At 48.9% G+C, this 19,181-nt stretch overlaps 7 protein-coding genes across 7 annotated transcripts; 3 read left to right on the forward strand and 4 right to left on the reverse strand.

Moving 5' to 3' along the window:
- Window positions 1–1,482: 1,482 nt before the first annotated feature.
- SKB1 (protein arginine N-methyltransferase) lies at window positions 1,483–4,234 on the reverse strand (the record flags this gene model as incomplete). Its single annotated transcript, XM_041698172.1, has 4 exons — window positions 1,483–1,803; window positions 1,878–3,379; window positions 3,444–4,068; window positions 4,127–4,234. 4 exons carry the CDS (start codon window positions 4,232–4,234, stop codon window positions 1,483–1,485), a joined length of 2,556 nt encoding a protein of 851 aa, XP_041551383.1.
- A 490-nt stretch (window positions 4,235–4,724) lies between these two features.
- Window positions 4,725–7,160, forward strand: PRP43 (DEAH-box ATP-dependent RNA helicase PRP43; the record flags this gene model as incomplete). Its single annotated transcript, XM_041698173.1, has 3 exons — window positions 4,725–5,038; window positions 5,099–6,965; window positions 7,035–7,160. 3 exons carry the CDS (start codon window positions 4,725–4,727, stop codon window positions 7,158–7,160), a joined length of 2,307 nt encoding a protein of 768 aa, XP_041551384.1.
- A 432-nt stretch (window positions 7,161–7,592) lies between these two features.
- APUU_12019A (uncharacterized protein) lies at window positions 7,593–9,758 on the reverse strand (the record flags this gene model as incomplete). The annotated part of the gene is made up of 1 exon (XM_041698174.1): window positions 7,593–9,758. One exon carries the CDS (start codon window positions 9,756–9,758, stop codon window positions 7,593–7,595), a length of 2,166 nt encoding a protein of 721 aa, XP_041551385.1.
- Window positions 9,759–10,123: 365 nt separating this feature from the next.
- Window positions 10,124–10,784, forward strand: APUU_12020S (nucleobindin SSP120; the record flags this gene model as incomplete). Its single annotated transcript, XM_041698176.1, has 2 exons — window positions 10,124–10,241; window positions 10,303–10,784. The coding sequence occupies 2 exons, from the start codon at window positions 10,124–10,126 to the stop codon at window positions 10,782–10,784; spliced, it is 600 nt and encodes a 199-aa protein (XP_041551386.1).
- A 175-nt stretch (window positions 10,785–10,959) lies between these two features.
- APUU_12021A (tRNA(Phe) (4-demethylwyosine(37)-C(7)) aminocarboxypropyltransferase) lies at window positions 10,960–12,291 on the reverse strand (the record flags this gene model as incomplete). The annotated part of the gene is made up of 1 exon (XM_041698177.1): window positions 10,960–12,291. One exon carries the CDS (start codon window positions 12,289–12,291, stop codon window positions 10,960–10,962), a length of 1,332 nt encoding a protein of 443 aa, XP_041551387.1.
- Window positions 12,292–12,700: 409 nt separating this feature from the next.
- Window positions 12,701–13,432, reverse strand: APUU_12022A (uncharacterized protein; the record flags this gene model as incomplete). The annotated part of the gene is made up of 3 exons (XM_041698178.1): window positions 12,701–12,880; window positions 12,946–13,077; window positions 13,142–13,432. The coding sequence occupies 3 exons, from the start codon at window positions 13,430–13,432 to the stop codon at window positions 12,701–12,703; spliced, it is 603 nt and encodes a 200-aa protein (XP_041551388.1).
- Window positions 13,433–16,487: 3,055 nt separating this feature from the next.
- APUU_12023S (uncharacterized protein) lies at window positions 16,488–19,113 on the forward strand (the record flags this gene model as incomplete). Its single annotated transcript, XM_041698179.1, has 13 exons — window positions 16,488–16,519; window positions 16,612–16,917; window positions 16,979–17,110; window positions 17,167–17,261; window positions 17,319–17,380; window positions 17,442–17,542; window positions 17,616–18,048; window positions 18,107–18,203; window positions 18,269–18,544; window positions 18,608–18,743; window positions 18,794–18,833; window positions 18,894–18,939; window positions 18,998–19,113. 13 exons carry the CDS (start codon window positions 16,488–16,490, stop codon window positions 19,111–19,113), a joined length of 1,872 nt encoding a protein of 623 aa, XP_041551389.1.
- Between the last annotated feature and the right edge of the window lie 68 nt (window positions 19,114–19,181).

Raw genomic sequence — 19,181 nt, forward strand, 5'->3', positions numbered from 1 at the left:
GCGGAGGGGAGGGGTGAAAGAAGATAAACTAGCCCACGCACTCCGAAACAGTTGACAGATAAAGAAAAACAACAGTCATGGAGAGGAAGAAAGAAAGCTCGCCCTCAAAGCTGCAAGTAAGCTGACCTGCGAGGAGGTAAGGAGTGCGAGTGAACGAGGTGGTTATTATTATTGGGAGGGAGACTGAGAGATGCGCAGAAGCTGTCCGTCCGTTGGTTGGGACCGCAACTTTTTTTTTTCTCCCGCCGTCACCCAAATCTATGGATCGTGGCAGGTTGACCCAGATCTTGTCTTCCACAGCAGCCCGTCAATGATCAAACACCTACGGTGTATACCCCGGTCTAGAGTCCTCCGCCTAGCACGTACGGTGTAGACGAGTGGCAACAGTGAAGAAGATTGGCGGCACTTTTGGATGCATCTGTGAAGGTGAATGGTGCCCTGTGCACGGGTCTTCCGCCGACCCTCCGTAAGGTCCGTATACCGGCACTTTGCACTTCCTGCTCGCTCGGTCTTCCCATCAGATAATCTCGGCCCATCGAATCACGCGCAGTCCCCCACTGGTCAGCTTTTCCCTTCTCCAGTAAGAACGCTACTTGATATCGACAATTATGCTATCCCATTATGATGGGGAATCCGACCAGTTCCTGATAACGAAGCCCCTCGGGGGCCCCCTCACACCAACCACAGCTCCCCCCCGTAACACGTTGCTTTTCCCGTGCGGTGGGTTGAAGTCACCTCCCTGAAGAGCCAACTTCCAAGACATTCTATCGTTTCATGCCCCGAGGCTCGTGTCGCACTATCACGCCCCATTCCTGCATCCTTCAGCTTCGATGATCTGCAAAGTCCCAATTCTGCAAACCCTCCGCCGATGGAGCCCTGGAGCTCTCCCAGAATTCGTCCCGCCGGGACGGAGTATGCATTTCCCAATCCGTAGCACTTATAGATCATATTGGTCGTCGACCAAATACTCGGATTTTCCAGATTATACGCGGAACGGCATCCGACTGGAGGCCTTTTTTATCATCTGATACTTCTGTCGTGCAACCTCACCATCACAGACAACCCGTGGACACTTCGCTTATACTCTGAGTCTACGCAGTACTAGAGGCTGTACTCCAGAATACGACAGCCTGGGGCCGACCTTCTCCCCACACTTGAGCAGGGAACGTGGGATTAGACTGCGCGTGCATGGGTTCGATGTCGAACTCCTCTGTTTGTCTTTTTTCTCTCTCTCGCTCTTGACGCCTAGAAAGCAGGAGGATCCTAATTATAACTATTGAAGAAACCAAGGTCGCCAAGCCTGCCTTATCAGTTTGGATATCACAAACTTGCTTGGCCTTTCCAATGGCTTTGCCAAGAGCCTGCCCAGAAATTGCTGTCACCACGAACTTCCCCCGCGAATACGAATCCACGCAGACTCACACACTGACAGCCACTATGCTGCCTCTCCGGACTCCGGAACGAGTTAAAGCAGACCTTGAGCTACATAAGACATCCATCCTTAATGCTTGAGTGTAGATCACTAATCCCCACCCTCACTCGCCTTGGACCGCGTGCTCTCCTCTGCGACGCCTTACTGTAAGTATCCGTATTGGCGTCTTTGTTGCCAGCGCTATCTGCGCCTGGCGAAATATTTCTGGCTCCGCTCATCACTGGGGCGATGCGCTCCGATGCAGATGATGGCTCAGGGGCACCCTCGATAGCGAAAACTTCCACCATCCACTCGTACCACACCTTTCGGTCATCGGTCTGTCTGTACATTGTGACGACAATTTCGCCGTTGTCTGGGACACTAAGCGGGGTCTGTGTCATTGTTAGCATATCCAAACCTAGTATCTTTACAGGGTTTGGGGGTTCCGAGCAGACAAAGTTTTTACCTTAAGCGGAAAGTATATTGGGAACCAACTGATCATATTGGCACTCTTGCTTTCCATGGTAACTGGGTTGGTGGAAAGTTCTACACCGGGATATAGAACCGTTTCGAAATAACCCCCAAGGCCGTGACAGACCCCACGGTTCGGGACCGGGAAGGCTAGTCGTGTCTTACGCACATTGTGCGCATTAGAGATCATTGAGGTGGAAGGCGGCTGGGGTGGTATATCTCGGTTAGGGTGGGAGAAAGACCACGCAGTCTGGATGTACGGCGTTGTCGTCTCGGACGGAACTGTTGTAACTGAAGATCTGACACTGCTATAGTTGGAATCGGATTGATCGGTGGAAAGGTAATCAATAGCATGTAACATGACTACGTATGGTGTTTCAGGCGCTGCAGGATTCGAGACCGTTTGGTTTGTAACATCCGCATGGAGCTTTGGCGCCGAGATTGGCGTGAAGTGCGCTGTGTAGGAGGCTGGAATCGAGATGCCGTGCTCTGGATTCAGTAGATGGTTGACGCCATCTAGACACTCCGGTGAAAGTTCATTGTCACCAAAGGACCCTAGTAGCTCGGATATTACTATGTCAATTTTGGCGTGCACAGACTCGGTGATCTCCTCAGTTGAGGGACCAGCTGCTTTTTTACCGTCTGGGGCGTAGAGTAACTGGTCTTCAATGCCGAGAGTTTGCCCGACAGGTGCTGCTGGTGTAGACGTCTTCTTCTGCACAATGGGCCCTTTCCACGCACGCATATCAGAGTGGACAAGATTTACCTTTCCTCCCCAGATATTCTCATTGTGGCGCTGGAGGAGAACAAATGCGTTTTGGTTCTTTTCTACAACCCACAGGTCGATTTCAATGCCTGACTGAGCACTAGCATTAAGTGCCCGAGTCACCAACGGGCCCCTTCCAGCCCCGACCACCGCGACGACTACTCGTCCATCAGGATTAGAGGCGGGCTTCTTTTGCTCCACCCAATCGGTGAGTGCCTTTGCGATTGCACGTTCATACCATTCGTACTTTATAGGGTCCTTCTCGAATACTTCATAAGTGATGCTTTCCAGGTTGACGGTCAACGGCTGCAATGGTGCCTGGAGATAGTCTTGGTAGCCGACGCCAAATCTTTCGATAGCGGTTCGGGGAGGCTGACGTTGCTGGAGATTTCTCATGTACGATAGATGTGGAGTTGGGTCAATATACTTTTTGTTCGAGGCTGCGGCCTGCACAAGACTCGGGTATTCGGTGCCAGGAAGGTTGAGCACATTCGCCCCGGAGGGGTCTGCCTCTAAACCTGGGAGGGATCCGACATCACAAAGTAAGATCCATGGTGCAGTCCGCAGGCGCATAAACCGGGAAATCAAAGCCTGGTGTGATTTACCCAGGACTGGATAACCTTTTTGGTTCTTGATGAATGTGTTGGGATCGATGGTGAACAGGTGGACTGGCTCCGAATGCCACCTAGATTGCACACTCATTGGCGGTAGGTTTTTTGGTAGCGGGAGAGCTAGGAAAGCGTCTTAGCACCAAGCAACTATGGATAGTAAAGTGGTTAGGTAGATCCGTCTTACCTACGAAAAGCCTTGAATGGTATTTACAGGTTCTTCTAATGGCATCCCAGGCATCCCAAGTACCGAAAAGATCTATCTTCGGTGGTTCCATCCCGTTGTTATAAAAGAACTCCTCCCTAGCAAAGGGTGCAAGGTCGCCCATTTCATCTGATTCAAGATCCTGATTGTCGACCATGTTTAACCAAATATGGAACTGGATGTACGGGCCTAGGTTGATCGCATCCTGAATTGCCCGCGCGTAGTATATCACTCCCTCCGAGTGCATTCCATTATGGTGCAGTTTCGGCCCTGGGACCAAAAGGTATCCAATGCCACAGAAAGCAGCGTAAGCAACCTCGAGCATAAAGACCTGACGGGAGATGTCTGCAATCAATGGATCTGGAGAACACAAATCAATCCAAGAACTGGTCACTCCCATCAATTGGGACATTGCTTCGTTTGGGGTTAAACTTGTATCGGCCGGACCTAGTTGTGGAACAACGAACGGCCGAACATTCTCTGTGGTCATTAGCGTCCCAGGATCATCACGAGACACAGCCTGTATATTTGATAGATGAGATGAAAGGAGACTGAGCACCCGCGAGTGGAAGTGGGAGGTTGTAATCGGAGTAGTGAGCATGTCATACTATAAAACGAGGATCAGTAGTTGAGTCAAAGGCCAGTGGAGAGGGTTTACCACATACATTACTTTCATGCGCCAGTTGTACCACCTCCGAAGTAATTGGAATGGTGCGCTTGCTCTCATGCTGTCCGATGCAGAAGCTCGGAACTATCCCTTCCGATGAATCCATGATAGTTTGCTGGAGGCCGCACTTGATACAGTGAGGTGATATATGGGAGCAAATATGGCAGGGGACTCTGGTCTATGACCTGTGGAGAAAAGCTGCTGACGCTGGTGGTCTCAAGTACTAGTTTGCTTCGTTCAACCGGGGACTATGAAAGCTTCGATTTCATTGGCGTCACCGATAGACGTTGAGAAAGGCTAAGTAGGAGTAAATCCAGATCCTCGAGAGCCTCCGTCACCGACTGAAAAGACAAGCAGATAGCTGTCCCCAATAAAAAGGTCCAGTCCTATAAATATTTCGGGTCCCTTGTTTTGTACCTTTTAGCGGGGTTGACAAAACCCCAGGGCGGTGAAGTTAAAAGCGGCAGTTCTGGCGACCACCGGCCCACTTGCCTATCTGAGCCGCCTTTGTTCCGAAGGCAAACCCGCGCAGTGAATTTTTTGGCCGCTTCAACTCGACTATCTCGTCGTGCCCCTACACTCTCCCCCAACTCGTCATGGTTGATCGACGCTCAGACTCAGAAGACGGATCTCGCGCAAAACGCCAGAAGATGGATAAGTCTAGGGCTGACCCCCGGGATAATCCCTATCTGGCTCATATGTACGCTGATACGTCCTCTAACGGCAACACAAGCTCTGAGGCTGATAACAAGAATTCAGCCTTTGCCAAGCTGCAGCGACATAAAACAACTGCTGCGCTGGCGCAAAAGGTTGAAGATAACGAGTTCAATCCGTTCACCAGCCAGCCATACTCCAAGAAGTATTTCTCGATCCTAGAAACTCGTCGTGATCTTCCGGTCCATGCGCAAAGGTACGTAAACGAAGCCTTTCCAACTTGATCAGCAAGTCACTAACTTTGTCCGCTCCTCAGAGATGAATTCTTGAGGCTGTATCAAGAATCCCAGATTCTGGTCTTTGTCGGTGAGACTGGTTCTGGAAAAACGACACAGATCCCCCAATTCGTCCTGCTCGATGATCTCCCACATACCCAACGGAAAATGGTCGCATGTACCCAACCCCGTCGTGTGGCAGCAATGTCAGTGGCCCAGCGTGTTGCTGCAGAGTTGGATGTCACTCTTGGAGAGGAGGTCGGTTACAGCATCCGTTTCGAGGACATGACTAGCTCCAAGACACTTCTCAAGTACATGACGGATGGTATGCTTTTGCGAGAGGCCATGAACGACAATGAGCTTAGTCGCTACAGCACCATTATTCTTGACGAAGCGCACGAAAGAACAATGTCGACAGATGTTCTTATGGGACTTCTCAAAGAAGTCGTGTTGCGCAGGCCTGATCTAAAGATTATCATCATGTCTGCCACACTGGATGCGCAGAAGTTCCAACGTTACTTCAACGACGCTCCATTGCTTGCCGTCCCTGGTCGTACCCATCCTGTCGAGATTTTCTATACCCCGGAGCCCGAGCAAGATTATGTGGAAGCCGCCATTCGCACAGTTCTCCAAATTCATGCCACTGAGGATGATGGTGATATTCTTCTCTTTTTGACCGGAGAAGAGGAAATTGAAGATGCAGCGCGCAAGATATCTCTTGAGGGTGATGAAATGGTTAGAGACGCTGATGCAGGTCCCTTGAAAGTATACACCCTCTACGGTAGTCTCCCGCCACATATGCAACAGAAGATCTTCGATCCAGCGCCCGCCGCGCGCCGCCCTGGAGGTCGGCCAGGTAGGAAGGTGATCGTGTCAACCAACATTGCAGAAACATCTCTTACGATCGACGGTATCGTTTATGTTGTCGACCCCGGTTTCTCAAAACAGAAAATTTACAACCCCCGTATTCGTGTCGAGTCTCTGCTAGTCTCGCCAATCTCCAAGGCCTCCGCGCAGCAGAGAGCTGGTCGTGCTGGTCGTACACGCCCCGGAAAGTGTTTCCGCCTTTACACAGAAAGTGCCTTCAAGAAGGAATTGATTGACCAGACTTATCCCGAGATTTTGCGCTCTAACTTGTCGTCGACCGTGCTTGAGCTGAAGAAATTGGGCATTGATGACTTGGTCCATTTCGATCTGATGGACCCCCCGGCGCCAGAGACGCTTATGCGAGCTCTCGAGGAGCTTAACTACCTTGCATGCCTTGACGATGAGGGCAATTTGACACAGCTGGGGCGTCTTGCATCAGAGTTCCCCTTGGACCCAGCGCTTGCTGTCATGCTTATCAGCTCACCCGAGTTCTATTGTTCCAACGAGGTCCTGTCCATAACTGCATTGCTCTCCGTACCTCAGATCTTTGTCCGACCAGCATCTCAACGCAAGCGTGCGGACGAAATGAAGAATTTGTTTGCCCACCCTGACGGCGACCACCTTACCCTACTCAATGCCTACCATGCGTTCAAGAGCCCTGAAGCGCAGGACAACACTAAGCAATGGTGCCACGACCACTTCCTTTCCCTGCGAGCCCTACAGTCCGCCGACAACGTGCGCATGCAGCTTCTACGAATCATGGAACGCGAGGAGCTAGAGATGATTTCGACTGCATTTGAAGACAAGAAATACTACGAAAATATTCGCCGCGCCCTGTGTGCTGGGTTCTTCATGCAAGTTGCCAAGAAGGAAGCCCAGGGCAAGAGCATGTACATGACCATCAAGGATCACCAAAACGTGCTCCTGCACCCTTCGACCGTTCTTGCCCACGACGCCGAATGGGTCCTATACAACGAGTTTGTCCTCACCACGAAAAACTACATCCGGAGCGTCACGGCTGTTAAACCAGAATGGCTAATCGTAAGTTGCTTCCCCGACACCTTATCCCGTTTTCCCTCAATGGTTCATCTATCTAACCAAATGCCTCAGGATATTGCCCCTACCTATTACGATGTTTCGTCATTCCCGAAGGGCGATATTCGCTCTTCTCTGCTCCGCGCTGCCGAGAGGCTCTCGCGCAAGGAGAAGATGCGTGCCGATGGGAAGAGACGTTGAATAATTTAGATATGAACTTTATAGACTTTTCTTGCCATCATGTCACGTCAATGCCAAATTGTTTTTCATTTTATGGTATACTCGCCAACAAAGGAGTGGTGTCTTTTCCGACTTCATGTGCTTATGTGTGGGAAAACAAACAAACACCCCGACGTAAATATTTGAATTCCCATCTCCAGACCCATATATAAAACGACCCAAATTGGAGCAAAAACATGCAATCCTATTTGGCATTTAGCCAAGACGATGAATTTCTATCTATATACATAATGTACAGGTTTATAGGTATCAAAGGCCATAAAATACGGTCACCAAAAAAGGGGACGGGATAGAGTTGAGTGTAAAGTATACATGACTCCAACTGGAGTCATAGGTAAGTAGTTAGAGGATGTCATAATACAGGCTGTCGCGGCCAGATAGTTCGTCGTTTATCTAGGAGCTCACGCCACCAACTCGTTCGCCTTGTGGGGGGGTTTCGCCTGACGCAGGCGACGATGTATCGGTTCCCTCCTTCAACCCATTCAGTTCTTCTGGATCCGAACTTGGACCAGTACTCGGCACAGTCGTGTGCCGATATAGATGTAGCACCATCTCTTTCAGTTGGGCGACTTCGCTGCTGAGGGTCACAATTTTCTGATGTTGGGCAGCCATCGTGCCTTCAAGAGAAGTCGAGGCATTTTGGCTTTCCGATTGGCTTGTCTTGAGCGCATCACCATCGATGTCCTGTTCTGTCGTGTCTTGTTCTGTTGCCGTTCCAGCGAGTCTCCCCTCGACCACCGAGGTCAAAACGCGGCGGGAATATATCCGGGAAAGCTTTTGCAATCGATGAGCAGTACTTTCCTCCCCCGGGATGGGCAAGGTATCAAGGTATGCTCCTACGGTCCTAACAAACTCAAGATATTGGTCTGCGTTCGTCTGATTCGTTTTCGGTACGGAGGTTTCCGCTATTGCCCACCACCTCTGGGATTCCGGGTCGAATTCGGAGACAATGTCTTTGTGTTTATTAGGTAGATCCGGGCTGAACCCACTATTAACTGAAGCCTCAATTAAGGCATCAGAAGCATCGAGCATGCGACATGAATCACATAGATGTACCATCATTCTGATAAGTCTCTCTACCCTTTGCCGCGGGTGTTCGGTCGTTGAAGCGATGAAAGCCAGAGCTCTTTGCAGGACTGGTAGTCCCTTTTCCCAATTACGGCGTATTGAGTAGAAGTCCAAATACGACATGAGTATAGCAAAATCGTCCAAGTTGCCGGCGCCTCTCGCTACCATAAGGTACGCGTCAGCACGATCAGGCTGGTCGAAACGTAGACAAGCCCTAATAAGTGCAGCGTAGATAACAATATTTGCGCTGTGAACCGGAGGAACTGATAGTTCAATTCCATTGACTACCTTCGATTTGTAGTAACCGAGACTTCCCAATTCAATCGGGTAGCCCTTTCCTTCCAACATCTTCAAGAACAGATCGAAGCCGTTCAGATCTTTACTCTTGCGAAAGAAGACAATAATTGCTGTTATCAAAGAATGGTTTAGCTGAAATTTGTAAGGAAGTATCGTTTTGATAACCAGTTTGGCGATGTCGTTCTGTCGGGTTTTTGTGAATGCTATAATCATCTTCGTAAAAGTATAAGCCTGATCAGGATCTTGCACATCAAGTAGATTGCTCGACAGCCTTAAAAGATATTCCTCGAGAGGCATTTCATTGCTCATGTACAGATCTGTATCTTGACGGAAGCGATGATCAAGCTGTTTACTTCGATGATTCGTCTCTTTTAGCCGACGAGTATTGATGCCTCGGGCTAGATCCTCGACGTTGGCCGTTGGATTGGATTTGATCTGCCGTATCCTACGGCGAGTAGCGTTTAACTCGAATAGAAGACCCGGCAAGTCAAGTTGGGGGGCGGAAGCGTCGTTATCATAATTCTTCAGGACACCGAGATAGCTGTGTGCAATCGCTGGGCGTAATACAAGCCTAATCGCAAGTTGTTTCAATGCGAGTTTCTTGATTGCCTTCGCGCGAACCATATCCGACTTGAGCCAATCAGGAGCATCCTCTACATCAATGGCCATGTCAAAATCATCGTCTGCCTCCTCTATCGGAGATAACTTTTCGGCTTCCAGCTCTTGAACAACCTGATCCACTCCTTCTGTATCTCCAATGCCAACATTGCTCGAAAAATGTGATAATCTGCACGGAATTTGTGTAACCGGTGACTGAATGGCTCGGTTTGTAGGTCGCGGTAGCGTGTGAAGTTGTCTGGTCTGAAGCGCCGTTCGAAAAGGACTTGTGGATCGCAGTGGTGACAGGGTATCTAAAAAGCATCCATCCTCATCAAACAACACATTCGCTTCTTTTCCTTTTACAGGCGCAACCCTTTCCTCCCACCTCAGGCGGTGCCTGCCATTTGCGCGCGCATCTGTTGAAGCCGCTGCAGCCAAGAGACCAGTATAACGAGCCGTGGGTGAGTCCTTGATGCATAATCTTCGCGTGCTTGTCGTCGTCACCGTTCGAGGCGCTGCCTTCACCGTGGTGGTGCTGGGGCACGAAATGCAGCGGGTGGTTGGCGCTGCGCCGTGGGACCATAGACGCTGCATTCTGATGGCATTCCAGGCCCTGTCGGCGAGGACGACGAGTTTGGTGACAGATTTTGATCAATCAGACATTTCTGGATATTCAATCTGCGATGCCGGGTAGAGTTTGAACTAAACAAGCCGACTGGGTGCTGGTGGTACGGTGCTAGAAAAGTTGATTGTGTCTGCGCCGGGAAAAAGGCCGGAGACGCCGGGATGCAAACCCTGCAAACATCCCCATGCAAACAGCTGGTCTGGCCTTCTCTGGGGTCTCCTCATGCGCAATCAACCCCGGAGAAGTTGCTTGGGCTATTTTCTTTTCTCCTTGTCCTCATCCTATTCCCTCAACTTGGCTCTGGCTAGTCGAGTTATAATCTCCGCAATTGACAATGCTGGTCATGCTTACTACGGCTCTGCTCGCCCTGAGTGGCAGCTTGGTGAATGCCCACGGGTCGCATTCCAGCCCTCAGGATCCCTCTGCAGATTGGGCGACTCGGCACATGCAAGGTGGGACCTTGGGTACCCTGCAGGAAATATCAATAAACTTGCTCACATTTGGAAATTACAGAGGAACATCACATCGATACCTTTGACGGCGCCTCTTTCTTCACACTTCACGACTACGATTCATCCGGAGTGTGGACACCCGATGAAGTTCGGAAAACATACGGCATGGACGACGAGTCCAATGTGGGCCTCACCGAGGAGCGGAAGTCGGAAGCGCTGAGGGAAGTATTTACTCTTTTCGATCCGGCGAATACTGGGTTCATCAGCCGCGAGAATTGGTTACACCTTATCTCCGATGGCGTGAAACTGCCGGACTTTGGGTTCGGGCCTGGTCATCACGGAGATATTGAGTACGAATACGAGATCCATCACTTCGAAATGTACCACGGTGAGGATGCGACGGAGGAAGAACTCACGCACCCTGAAGACATTGAACATTTCAAGAGACATGACGAGGAGGATGAGGCGATGGATAAACTGGAGCAGCTTGAGCGGATGGCAATTGTTGCGGCAAACATTCCGGCGAAATTCCGAAAGCAATAGGTTTGATTATATGTAACTTTACACAATTTCCATGTGTGCATATGTGTCTTATTGCGGTCCGTCACTTACGCTTCAAGGATATACCAGGATAGATACCCTTCTAATGACCACATGAGCCACGAAGACTGGCTATGTATGTGATTACTATGTATAGTGCGTTATATGTTCATAAAAATCATGATGAATTACTGTCGGAGGCTCCGTGATGCGACGACAGCTTAATATCATATACACAGTGCATAACACCAGGAGCGTAGGTCTTGACTTGTTCAACATGCCGACATTCAACGTGGTGATTCAAATCAACCTTCTCAGATGCGAAGCCTGCCCAGAACCTTTCCATTGCCGTTGTTATCTCGGCTCCTTTTTCCTGTATCAGTTGCACGTCCACATTCTCGTGCACGTGGATCCATCCACCCTTGTCCTTGTCAACGATCTTGCAGGCATTATCCCACGAGGCATTGGATGAGGGCAAAAGGCCCAGGTTAACATGCCTGATGCTTGTCCAGCAACGTCGGTTGTTCTCCATAAAAACCCTAATCTCATTCATAATGCCTGCAGCGAAGCCGTTATCGCCATGGAAGATGACAACACGGTCTGCATCACACAGACTCTCAACCAATTCTGAGACAGACAAGCTCAATTGCCCATCATTTCGTACCTTGACGACCCTGCATCCCCACCCATTCTCGACACATCCCCTCCGTAATCCCTCCACAGACCACCCGTTTATCTCCCAACCCAAAACCCTCTTCACGCCCCGCTTCAAGTACGAAAACACAAAGTACCCGATTCCAGCGTACATATCAACCACAGCGACGTCACCAACGAGTTCCCCACCAAGTGACGCCTCGTCCACCCCCTCGAATGTAGAAGCGTACCCCAAAATCCGAGCCTTCTCGGTAATATTCCCCCTCGAAAACATGGTATATAAAGGAGCCCAGATCTGCACGATTCCGTGGTTCTGGACGGTGCGTACCCAGAATGCCCGTTCGTAGTCATCTTCAGATGGCTGCGCATCCTCATCAACGCCTGATACAACGGGTCCAAAATCCCCATACAATGGAACTAGTCCGACTGGGCTTCGCATTCTGTTCTCGTGCCCCTCGGTGTCTGTAAGCACGATTGGGGCATTCATAGCGATGTGTGTTACCCCAAATCTGGCGAAGGAGTTTGTAATCGATGAGTATAGAGTTTGGCGCTGGTCTCTGCCTAGGCGCTCATATAGAGAGCCCCAGGCTGGAGGGTGGGTGAAGGCATTCAGTGGCAACAGGAGCATCGGCTCATATATAGTGTATCTCTTCGGAAGAGAAGAAACCAACGCCTCGAGTGATAAATCATGTTGATCAAGTAAAGATGAAGAGATACTCGTTTTTATGAATTCCGCGATGCCCCTTTGTAGTGGGTTGGTGATTTGTCGTGATCCTCGTGGACGTTTCGGGTCATTCTTGCGTTGTTTGATAGGGGCAGCCGGGAATTCGGGGTCGAATGCTCTAGTTTCTGCCATTTTCTTGTCGAAGTATATATATAGTCTGGGTGTCCGACTAATGCGCAAGAAATCTCATCTGATCTGGGTGTGCAGCGAAATATATGTTGCCAGCTCAAGTGTGATTATGATATTGGATGTGCACATTGCAGTTGAACCCTGTGAGATACCGGAGAACCCAGAAATGACATCCAGGTAGCTATACTTCAGACCAAGTCGATTCAGCAATGATTGGAGAGCACTCTAGTCAATATTCGTGTCATGTGGGACGGGAACACACATTGGTGCCTCAGGTATAAATAGATCCACAAGAAAACCAAAATAACTAAACTACTCAAAACAAACGACTCTCTAAACAACGAAATAAGGAATCTAATAATATACAAGTACAATCATCGAACAACAAAGGAAGTATTTGGAAAAACAGTGTTCAAGAAGCCTGCTTGAACATCCTTGCCCGTTTCCGGTGCTTTGAGAGGAAATACCAAAACCCTAAGGTAAGGCAAGTCAATGGCAGGGTCGCGGCGAAGAAAATCCAGAATTTGCCCGACGCCGCAAAGCCTCTATCCCCTGGTGCATCAAAATCAAAGAGATTCATTCCGAGAAATGCCTGGACGCGCGGTTATTAACCCTGTCGGTGAGTTGAGACAGTAGGTACTGTACTGGGAGACATACAGAGACAAAACTCGCGGGCAAATAAATCAATGTGACCATTGTTACAACAAAGACATTGATATTATCTTCGACAGACGCGTCGGTAAGTTGGAGCATTCGAGCTTGGTTACTGAGAGTCAGCGTTGTGGCCAGCTTTTTGCATGAATGCATGTTAGCTTGGTACGAGTCGAGGATAAAACGTTGTGACCAAACATACCAGATTCGAATAACCCTTCACCTTTTTCTCCAGAGTCTCGACACTTTTCATATATCCTTCTAAATTTGAAATATAGGAGGCTGTTTCATCAGCAAGCTTTTGGTGCTGTTTGTCTGTGATCAACCCTTTTGAAAGGAATAGTTCGTTAACTTCTGCCATTTTGCGAATAGTGGCTAAAGTGACCCCAATCTGGCAAGAAAATGGTATAATTGCGCTGACAAGATTCTGTGGATGTAGCAATAAACCCAAGCTTTCAGTATCGCTCACAACCTTGGGATTGGAGAGGTCCATTGTGAGGGCTATGTCGGCCTGAATATCTGTTACCACGGAGTCATAAATAGAGAGAGACTGGCACCCACTGCTTCCTCAATTCTTTCACCAAAATTCCGCAGACACCACCTCCAATTTCCAATGTAGGTGGCGAAGACAAGCAGGTGAAGGGAAAACCAATCCGAAATTCCACCGCTTGGGGCGGTTGAAATTTCCCTCTCTAATCTTGTCTGCAGCTCGGAATAGGGGCGTGCATGGAGGAAAATCCAAAGGTTGCCAGCACCGGATGGATTGTATCTATGGAATACACACACCTGCCGATATGTGAATTTAGTTGGACCCTCAAGTCGAACTTGATAGCCCTCGCTATAGGTGAACCTGTAGTGTATGTCTTGCAAGGGTTAGCAGAGAAAGGTAGAATCAATTACCAGGAAATATTACCAAAAGCTCCATCTTCTCGTTCCAGTATTGTCATTCCTCCGTGGCCTGAATCAGAGGTGCGCGGCTTGTCCCCGAACAAGAGGGCATGATCGATAAAGGAGTTGTCAATGTCGTAAGTGTCCGTCAGCTTTCGCATCGCTGGTTCTGTGATAGAAAGTGGATCTAAAGAGCTCCTGCAACATATTGAACTATAGTATGGTAAGTTGGAAAATATGCAAAAGCACGAGTGGACGCAGCTTACACTATGCGCGTCTGCGGCTTTGGTGTCGATGAGATATGGGCTCTGAAAACATCGCTATCACCGAAAACAACAGGTTCCGACTGCGGGACTGTGTCATATAGTCGTATGTCGGTCTTCTGAGGTGGGTTATCACGGGGGTTGTCACGGGTGATAAAAGCTGGAGATTGGAGAAGTGGTCGGATTGCCTTGTAGTGGTTGCGGGAGGGAAGGTCGTATTTCTGGTCAGCAGTTGACACAGTCTCACTTCTTCCCCTCCACGTGAAGGTCCTCAATGATATGGGCGATGACATCGACATCTCTGTGGATCCTACAAATGGACAGACACTCTTAGATTGCATCCAATTTCCTGATCGTAACACTTTTATAAACTAGAGCTCTCAAAGCCTTCACTGAAAACCATTCTTGAGGCAGACACGCCCGATAAGCAGCGCCTCTCCAGGCGACTCAGCCATGCTTGAATGTCACCAAAAAATGGCCACCTGAAAATAATTGGCTATGATTAATTCGCTCGGGCTGACCGGCGAAGATCACTGCGCCCAGTGCGTGTTAACTGGTTAAGTTCCTCCAAGAAGAATAAATCCGAAAGCATTAGGCTTACTTACGCAATGTCCTCCTACAACAGGTCTCCGTTAGCAACTTGAACCAGAATTGATAGTTTCAAGGGAGTGTACCAATTTAACCTCTTTGGGCGCATCAAAAACATATCTGCCATTCTGACTCTACCCAAAAAACGTCAGCATCACCGGTGCAAATGGATAGGGGGACAGCCTTTGTATCTTACACGGACTTGGATTGGTTGTTGAAAAATGAAGCGGAGCCGGGCTTCCAGATCCTCTTTTGCGATATAGTCGCTTATAGCCTCGCTGAGAACATTACGAAAAAGAGTGCTCATTATTGCAGGCGCTGTTTGTCTGACTGGGGGTCGCGAGTGGGGAAGGACCGGGCAACTGGATCACACCGAGACTACTACCGATCTCAAAGGAAGAGGGGCTACTGGAATTATAATGGCAACTTGCCGCTTGTGCTGGAAGTGGTAATTGTGGCCCAAGAGCAGAGCCTCTTGATGCTACTGACGTGGTTGAAGGAGAAATGCCAACAGTTCAAGCCCTGGAGGAAGAAGATGGATTGGAAGCTCTGGTCCGCTCCGAACGTTCCCTGAGTCCTGGCTGGAGTGAACAACAGTCCGTCGAATAGCAAGGGTTATGCTTGTATGCATGACCAACATTATCATCCAACCAAGCTGATGATTGGTGGGATCCCCTGCACCTCCAGGAGGGGGGTGCACGACTTGTTGCCGGATGAGTTGAGGGCAATCCCCAGGGCTCGTTCTCCGCATTTCCAAGGGCTTAGGCTCATGCTATCTGAAAGACAGCTCATAGCTCCCGACAACGGCGAATACCAAGTGCTAGGAGGCCGGCCTTGCATCGGTGTGCTACTGAAAGGACGCTCATAAGATGGCAAAGAAAAGAGACTGGCTTTGATGCCATGATCGAGTCGTTAAGATGAGCGGCATGATTTGGAAACTCAACAGTCGATGAAAACATGGTTTCTTTTTTCCCGTCTTTGACGCTCGCCTTCATCCTTGCTAGTCTGGAGGCGGAGGAAGCCCTCGTCCCTGGGCCTTTGCGCTTTTGCTGCATGAGCTGTCACGGTCAGCCCCTGGAGGCAGACTCGCCTTTCCAAGACCAGATTTTTATTTTTTGTAATGGCCATCCACGGATTTATCCAGTAAGTTAAGCAAGTCTAACTAATATTTGGAGGGGAACATGACGGGGAATTGGGTGTAGTTGTTTACATTTTATTTCTCTAACAGGGTCCGTTCTACATCGCAAAACGTGCCAGCGATGTTTTATCACGTTTAACCGTTGCCGAGGACCTTCCTTACGCAGGGTAACACTGATGAAGTCTGCGGCTGGAACGCAACATCTGATTCGAATTCTGTTTTCCGAAGGTGGCTGAGCCTCTTGTTACCTAACATCTATGTGAACTGCGGGCTGCGGGGGGCAAACGTGAACATGCTTAACGACCTTCCCTTCTGCGTATTAGATCATTGGTGCCATCCATGAGAATACGAGCCTCTGAAACACCTAAGGGTGATAGTAGGGTGCTTGATTGGAGAGGCGAGCCTTCGTTAGCCTCACAGCTTCGCAGCCTCGCAGCCTCGTCATGGCCTTGAAATCCCTGTCTTATCTACGCAACCCGGGTGTTATTTTAATGGATCTGCATAGAGCCTGGTGCTAGAGGCTCAGGCTGACTTGAGGTTCATAATCAAATCTCCTCAAACACCTGCAGAACAATATGCGTGTTCGCTTTCGCATACATTCGACGCCCGGAAACTTATCAAAACAATAAAGCAACATCCTTCAGCCACTCGAAGGATATTCCGTTGGCGCGATGGCAGTGAATGGAATCAGCTTTCAAGAAGAGTGAGTCGTTCCCCCTTTACTCCTAACATCAGCCACGGTGTGAGGCATTGGTCAAATGAGGCTGTTTCTCACTCTTGCGCTTGAGGTACCAGGGACGAAGATTATGAGCACCCCTTACTCTCACGAACCCCCGAAGAATTGGTATTTGATGCCACCTTATTCTATGACCGGCAAAACCACAAAAAGGTCAAGGGACAGAAGCTTGAGAACGTGGTAGATAAGGAAGTCTTTCTCAGGGGAGCACGACTTGCACAAAATCCAAATAATAGACTTGGAATACCTGGATTGACAAACGTTGAAAAGGATGCACTTAAATCGGAGCGTGAATCAGGTCTATTCAAGCAAACAAAAGACCTGAAAGTTACCATTTTGGTCACGGCATGCGCAGCCATCACCCAGTTAGTGCAACATTTATTGCTAAACTTATGTCTTCTCCTCATGTTTACTGATCCTACATAGAGGCTGGCAGCAATCGTCGATAAATGCAAGCTCACTCCACTGGCAGAGCGAACTTAGACCTATCCCCGGCAACAAGTACAATCTTTTTGGCGGATTTATCGACGCTGCGCCATGGCTTACTGGAAGTCTCATGTGAGTCTAGGTATACCCATCATACGCCCAAGACAGCGTTGACATGTGGGTATCAGCGGTACTTGGTTGAGTGATCCTTTGCAGGAGGGACAGTTTGGAAGACGCCCTGCGCTCTTCATATCAGGAATCTGCTGCACAGCATTTGCGTTAGGTGTGTTATGCTGGCACCCTCAAACTTACCGTATTTCTGATTCCATACCTATATTAGGGACGGCCAGGTGCAACAACTGGCAAGAGCTTTTGATCTGTCGCCTGCTACTCGGCATTGGGGTAAGGATAACCAGTAACCTTTGCTATTTGGATGATTACTCACAAGGAACGATACCTTTAGATTGGGGCGAAGGCATCAGTTGCCCCTGTATTCGCTGCTGAAGCTGCCGTTGACCATTTACGTGGCCGGCTCCTTATGATGTGGCAGCTTTTTGACACATTGTGAGCTTATATCCCATTACCACTGAAGACTTATCATACTGCCAAAACTTTCCTAATCAATCCCAATTTTAAGCGGAATTTTTGTTGGCTTTGTCTGCGTGTTTATTGCCCAGCAGCACTGGAGGGTTATCTTAGGCTCCGCCGCAATCCCTTCCATAATCCTGCTGTTCCTTGCTTTCCTCTGTCCAGAATCGCCACGGTTCCTCATTCGCAAAAAGCGATACGCGGATGCGTTTTTAAGCCTTCGCCATTTGCGTGGAAGTGACATCCAAGCATGTAGGGACTTATACTCCATCCATAGCCAGTTGCAATTTGAGTCACAAAAGAGGCTGCGCAGATCTCACAAACTGAGAGGTGACGAATGGCTGAGGAAGGAGCTGTACCAAGAAGTAGAGCTTAGCAGCTTGAACTTTTTCAAGCGTGTGAGGTCACTCTGGTCTATCAAGCGCAACCGAAGAGCGTGTATTGCTGCATTTATTGTGATGGCGTCACAGCAGCTCTGTGGCGTTAGTCTCCGAGATTGAGATAATCCAAGCGGAGATGGGCTAACAATGACGATTCTAGATTAATGTGCTCTCATTTTATTCATCAGTTCTTTTCAGCCAGGTTGAGGAGGGAGAAGCACTAGTCAACAACGCGAAGGTAGACTGGTTAAATTTTGGTACAGTACTCTCGCACCCCTGGAATAATAACAGTCGCTTTTCCACTGACTTTGAGTTCTCACAGGCTTTGGGCTAGCAAATTTCCTATTCACTATCCCAGCACATAGGTACATTGACGGATACCACAAAAAGGGCCGGCGGTTATTGCTGCTGGTGTCTCTTGCCGGCATGTTTTTCAGCCTCATCGCCATCAGCTCCTTCTATCTCATAGAAAGCCCTGCTCCAAGGACCGGTTTAGTCGCTGTATTTACTATTGTCGTCTATCTTGCTTTTTACGGTATTGGGGCTGGACCCGTTCCATTTACCTTTAGCGCGGAAGTATTCCCTTTGGCGTTTCGCGGTAAGAAGCACCCCAAAACTGAGATTACTACTAGTGAAGGGCCACTGACTTTCTTTTGGCTAGAGGTTGGCATGAGTTTTAGTGTGATGGTCAATTTTATTGGCCTCACAATTCTCGTTAGCCTTGTTCCGCTTGTCAATAAATATGCGGTGGGGACCAAAGAGAAGAACCCATATGCATACCTTTTATACATATTTGCGTGAGTGATACCAGAATAATCTACCCGAATAACTGACTAATACTGTGTAGCGGTCTCGATGCGCTGGCATTTGTGCTAGTTTTTCTATTTGTAAGTGACCGTGCGCTTGTTTCTGATATGGGCTGTTTTCGCTAACCCTAAGTTGCGAAGGTTCCGAGCACAGGCCAGATCCCCCTCGAACAAATGGACCAGATCTGTAATACCCAACTTTTACCCATACAGCCGCAATATAAGCTTAACTGACAATCATATAGTTGAAAAACATACCTGTACCCATATAAAAGAGCATTTTGCCGCCTTGCCCTGTGTTCATCACAGCGAGGACGGCGCACCCGATGAAGAATCTAACCAGATGCACACTATCACTTAAAATACACGCAGACATTCGTTATTAGGATTTGGTCTCTGTGTTATGAAGTTTATGTTTATTTCAAATCT

Source organism: Aspergillus puulaauensis, chromosome 1, assembly GCF_016861865.1.
Source record: "Aspergillus puulaauensis MK2 DNA, chromosome 1, nearly complete sequence".
NCBI classification, from domain to species: domain Eukaryota; kingdom Fungi; phylum Ascomycota; class Eurotiomycetes; order Eurotiales; family Aspergillaceae; genus Aspergillus; species Aspergillus puulaauensis.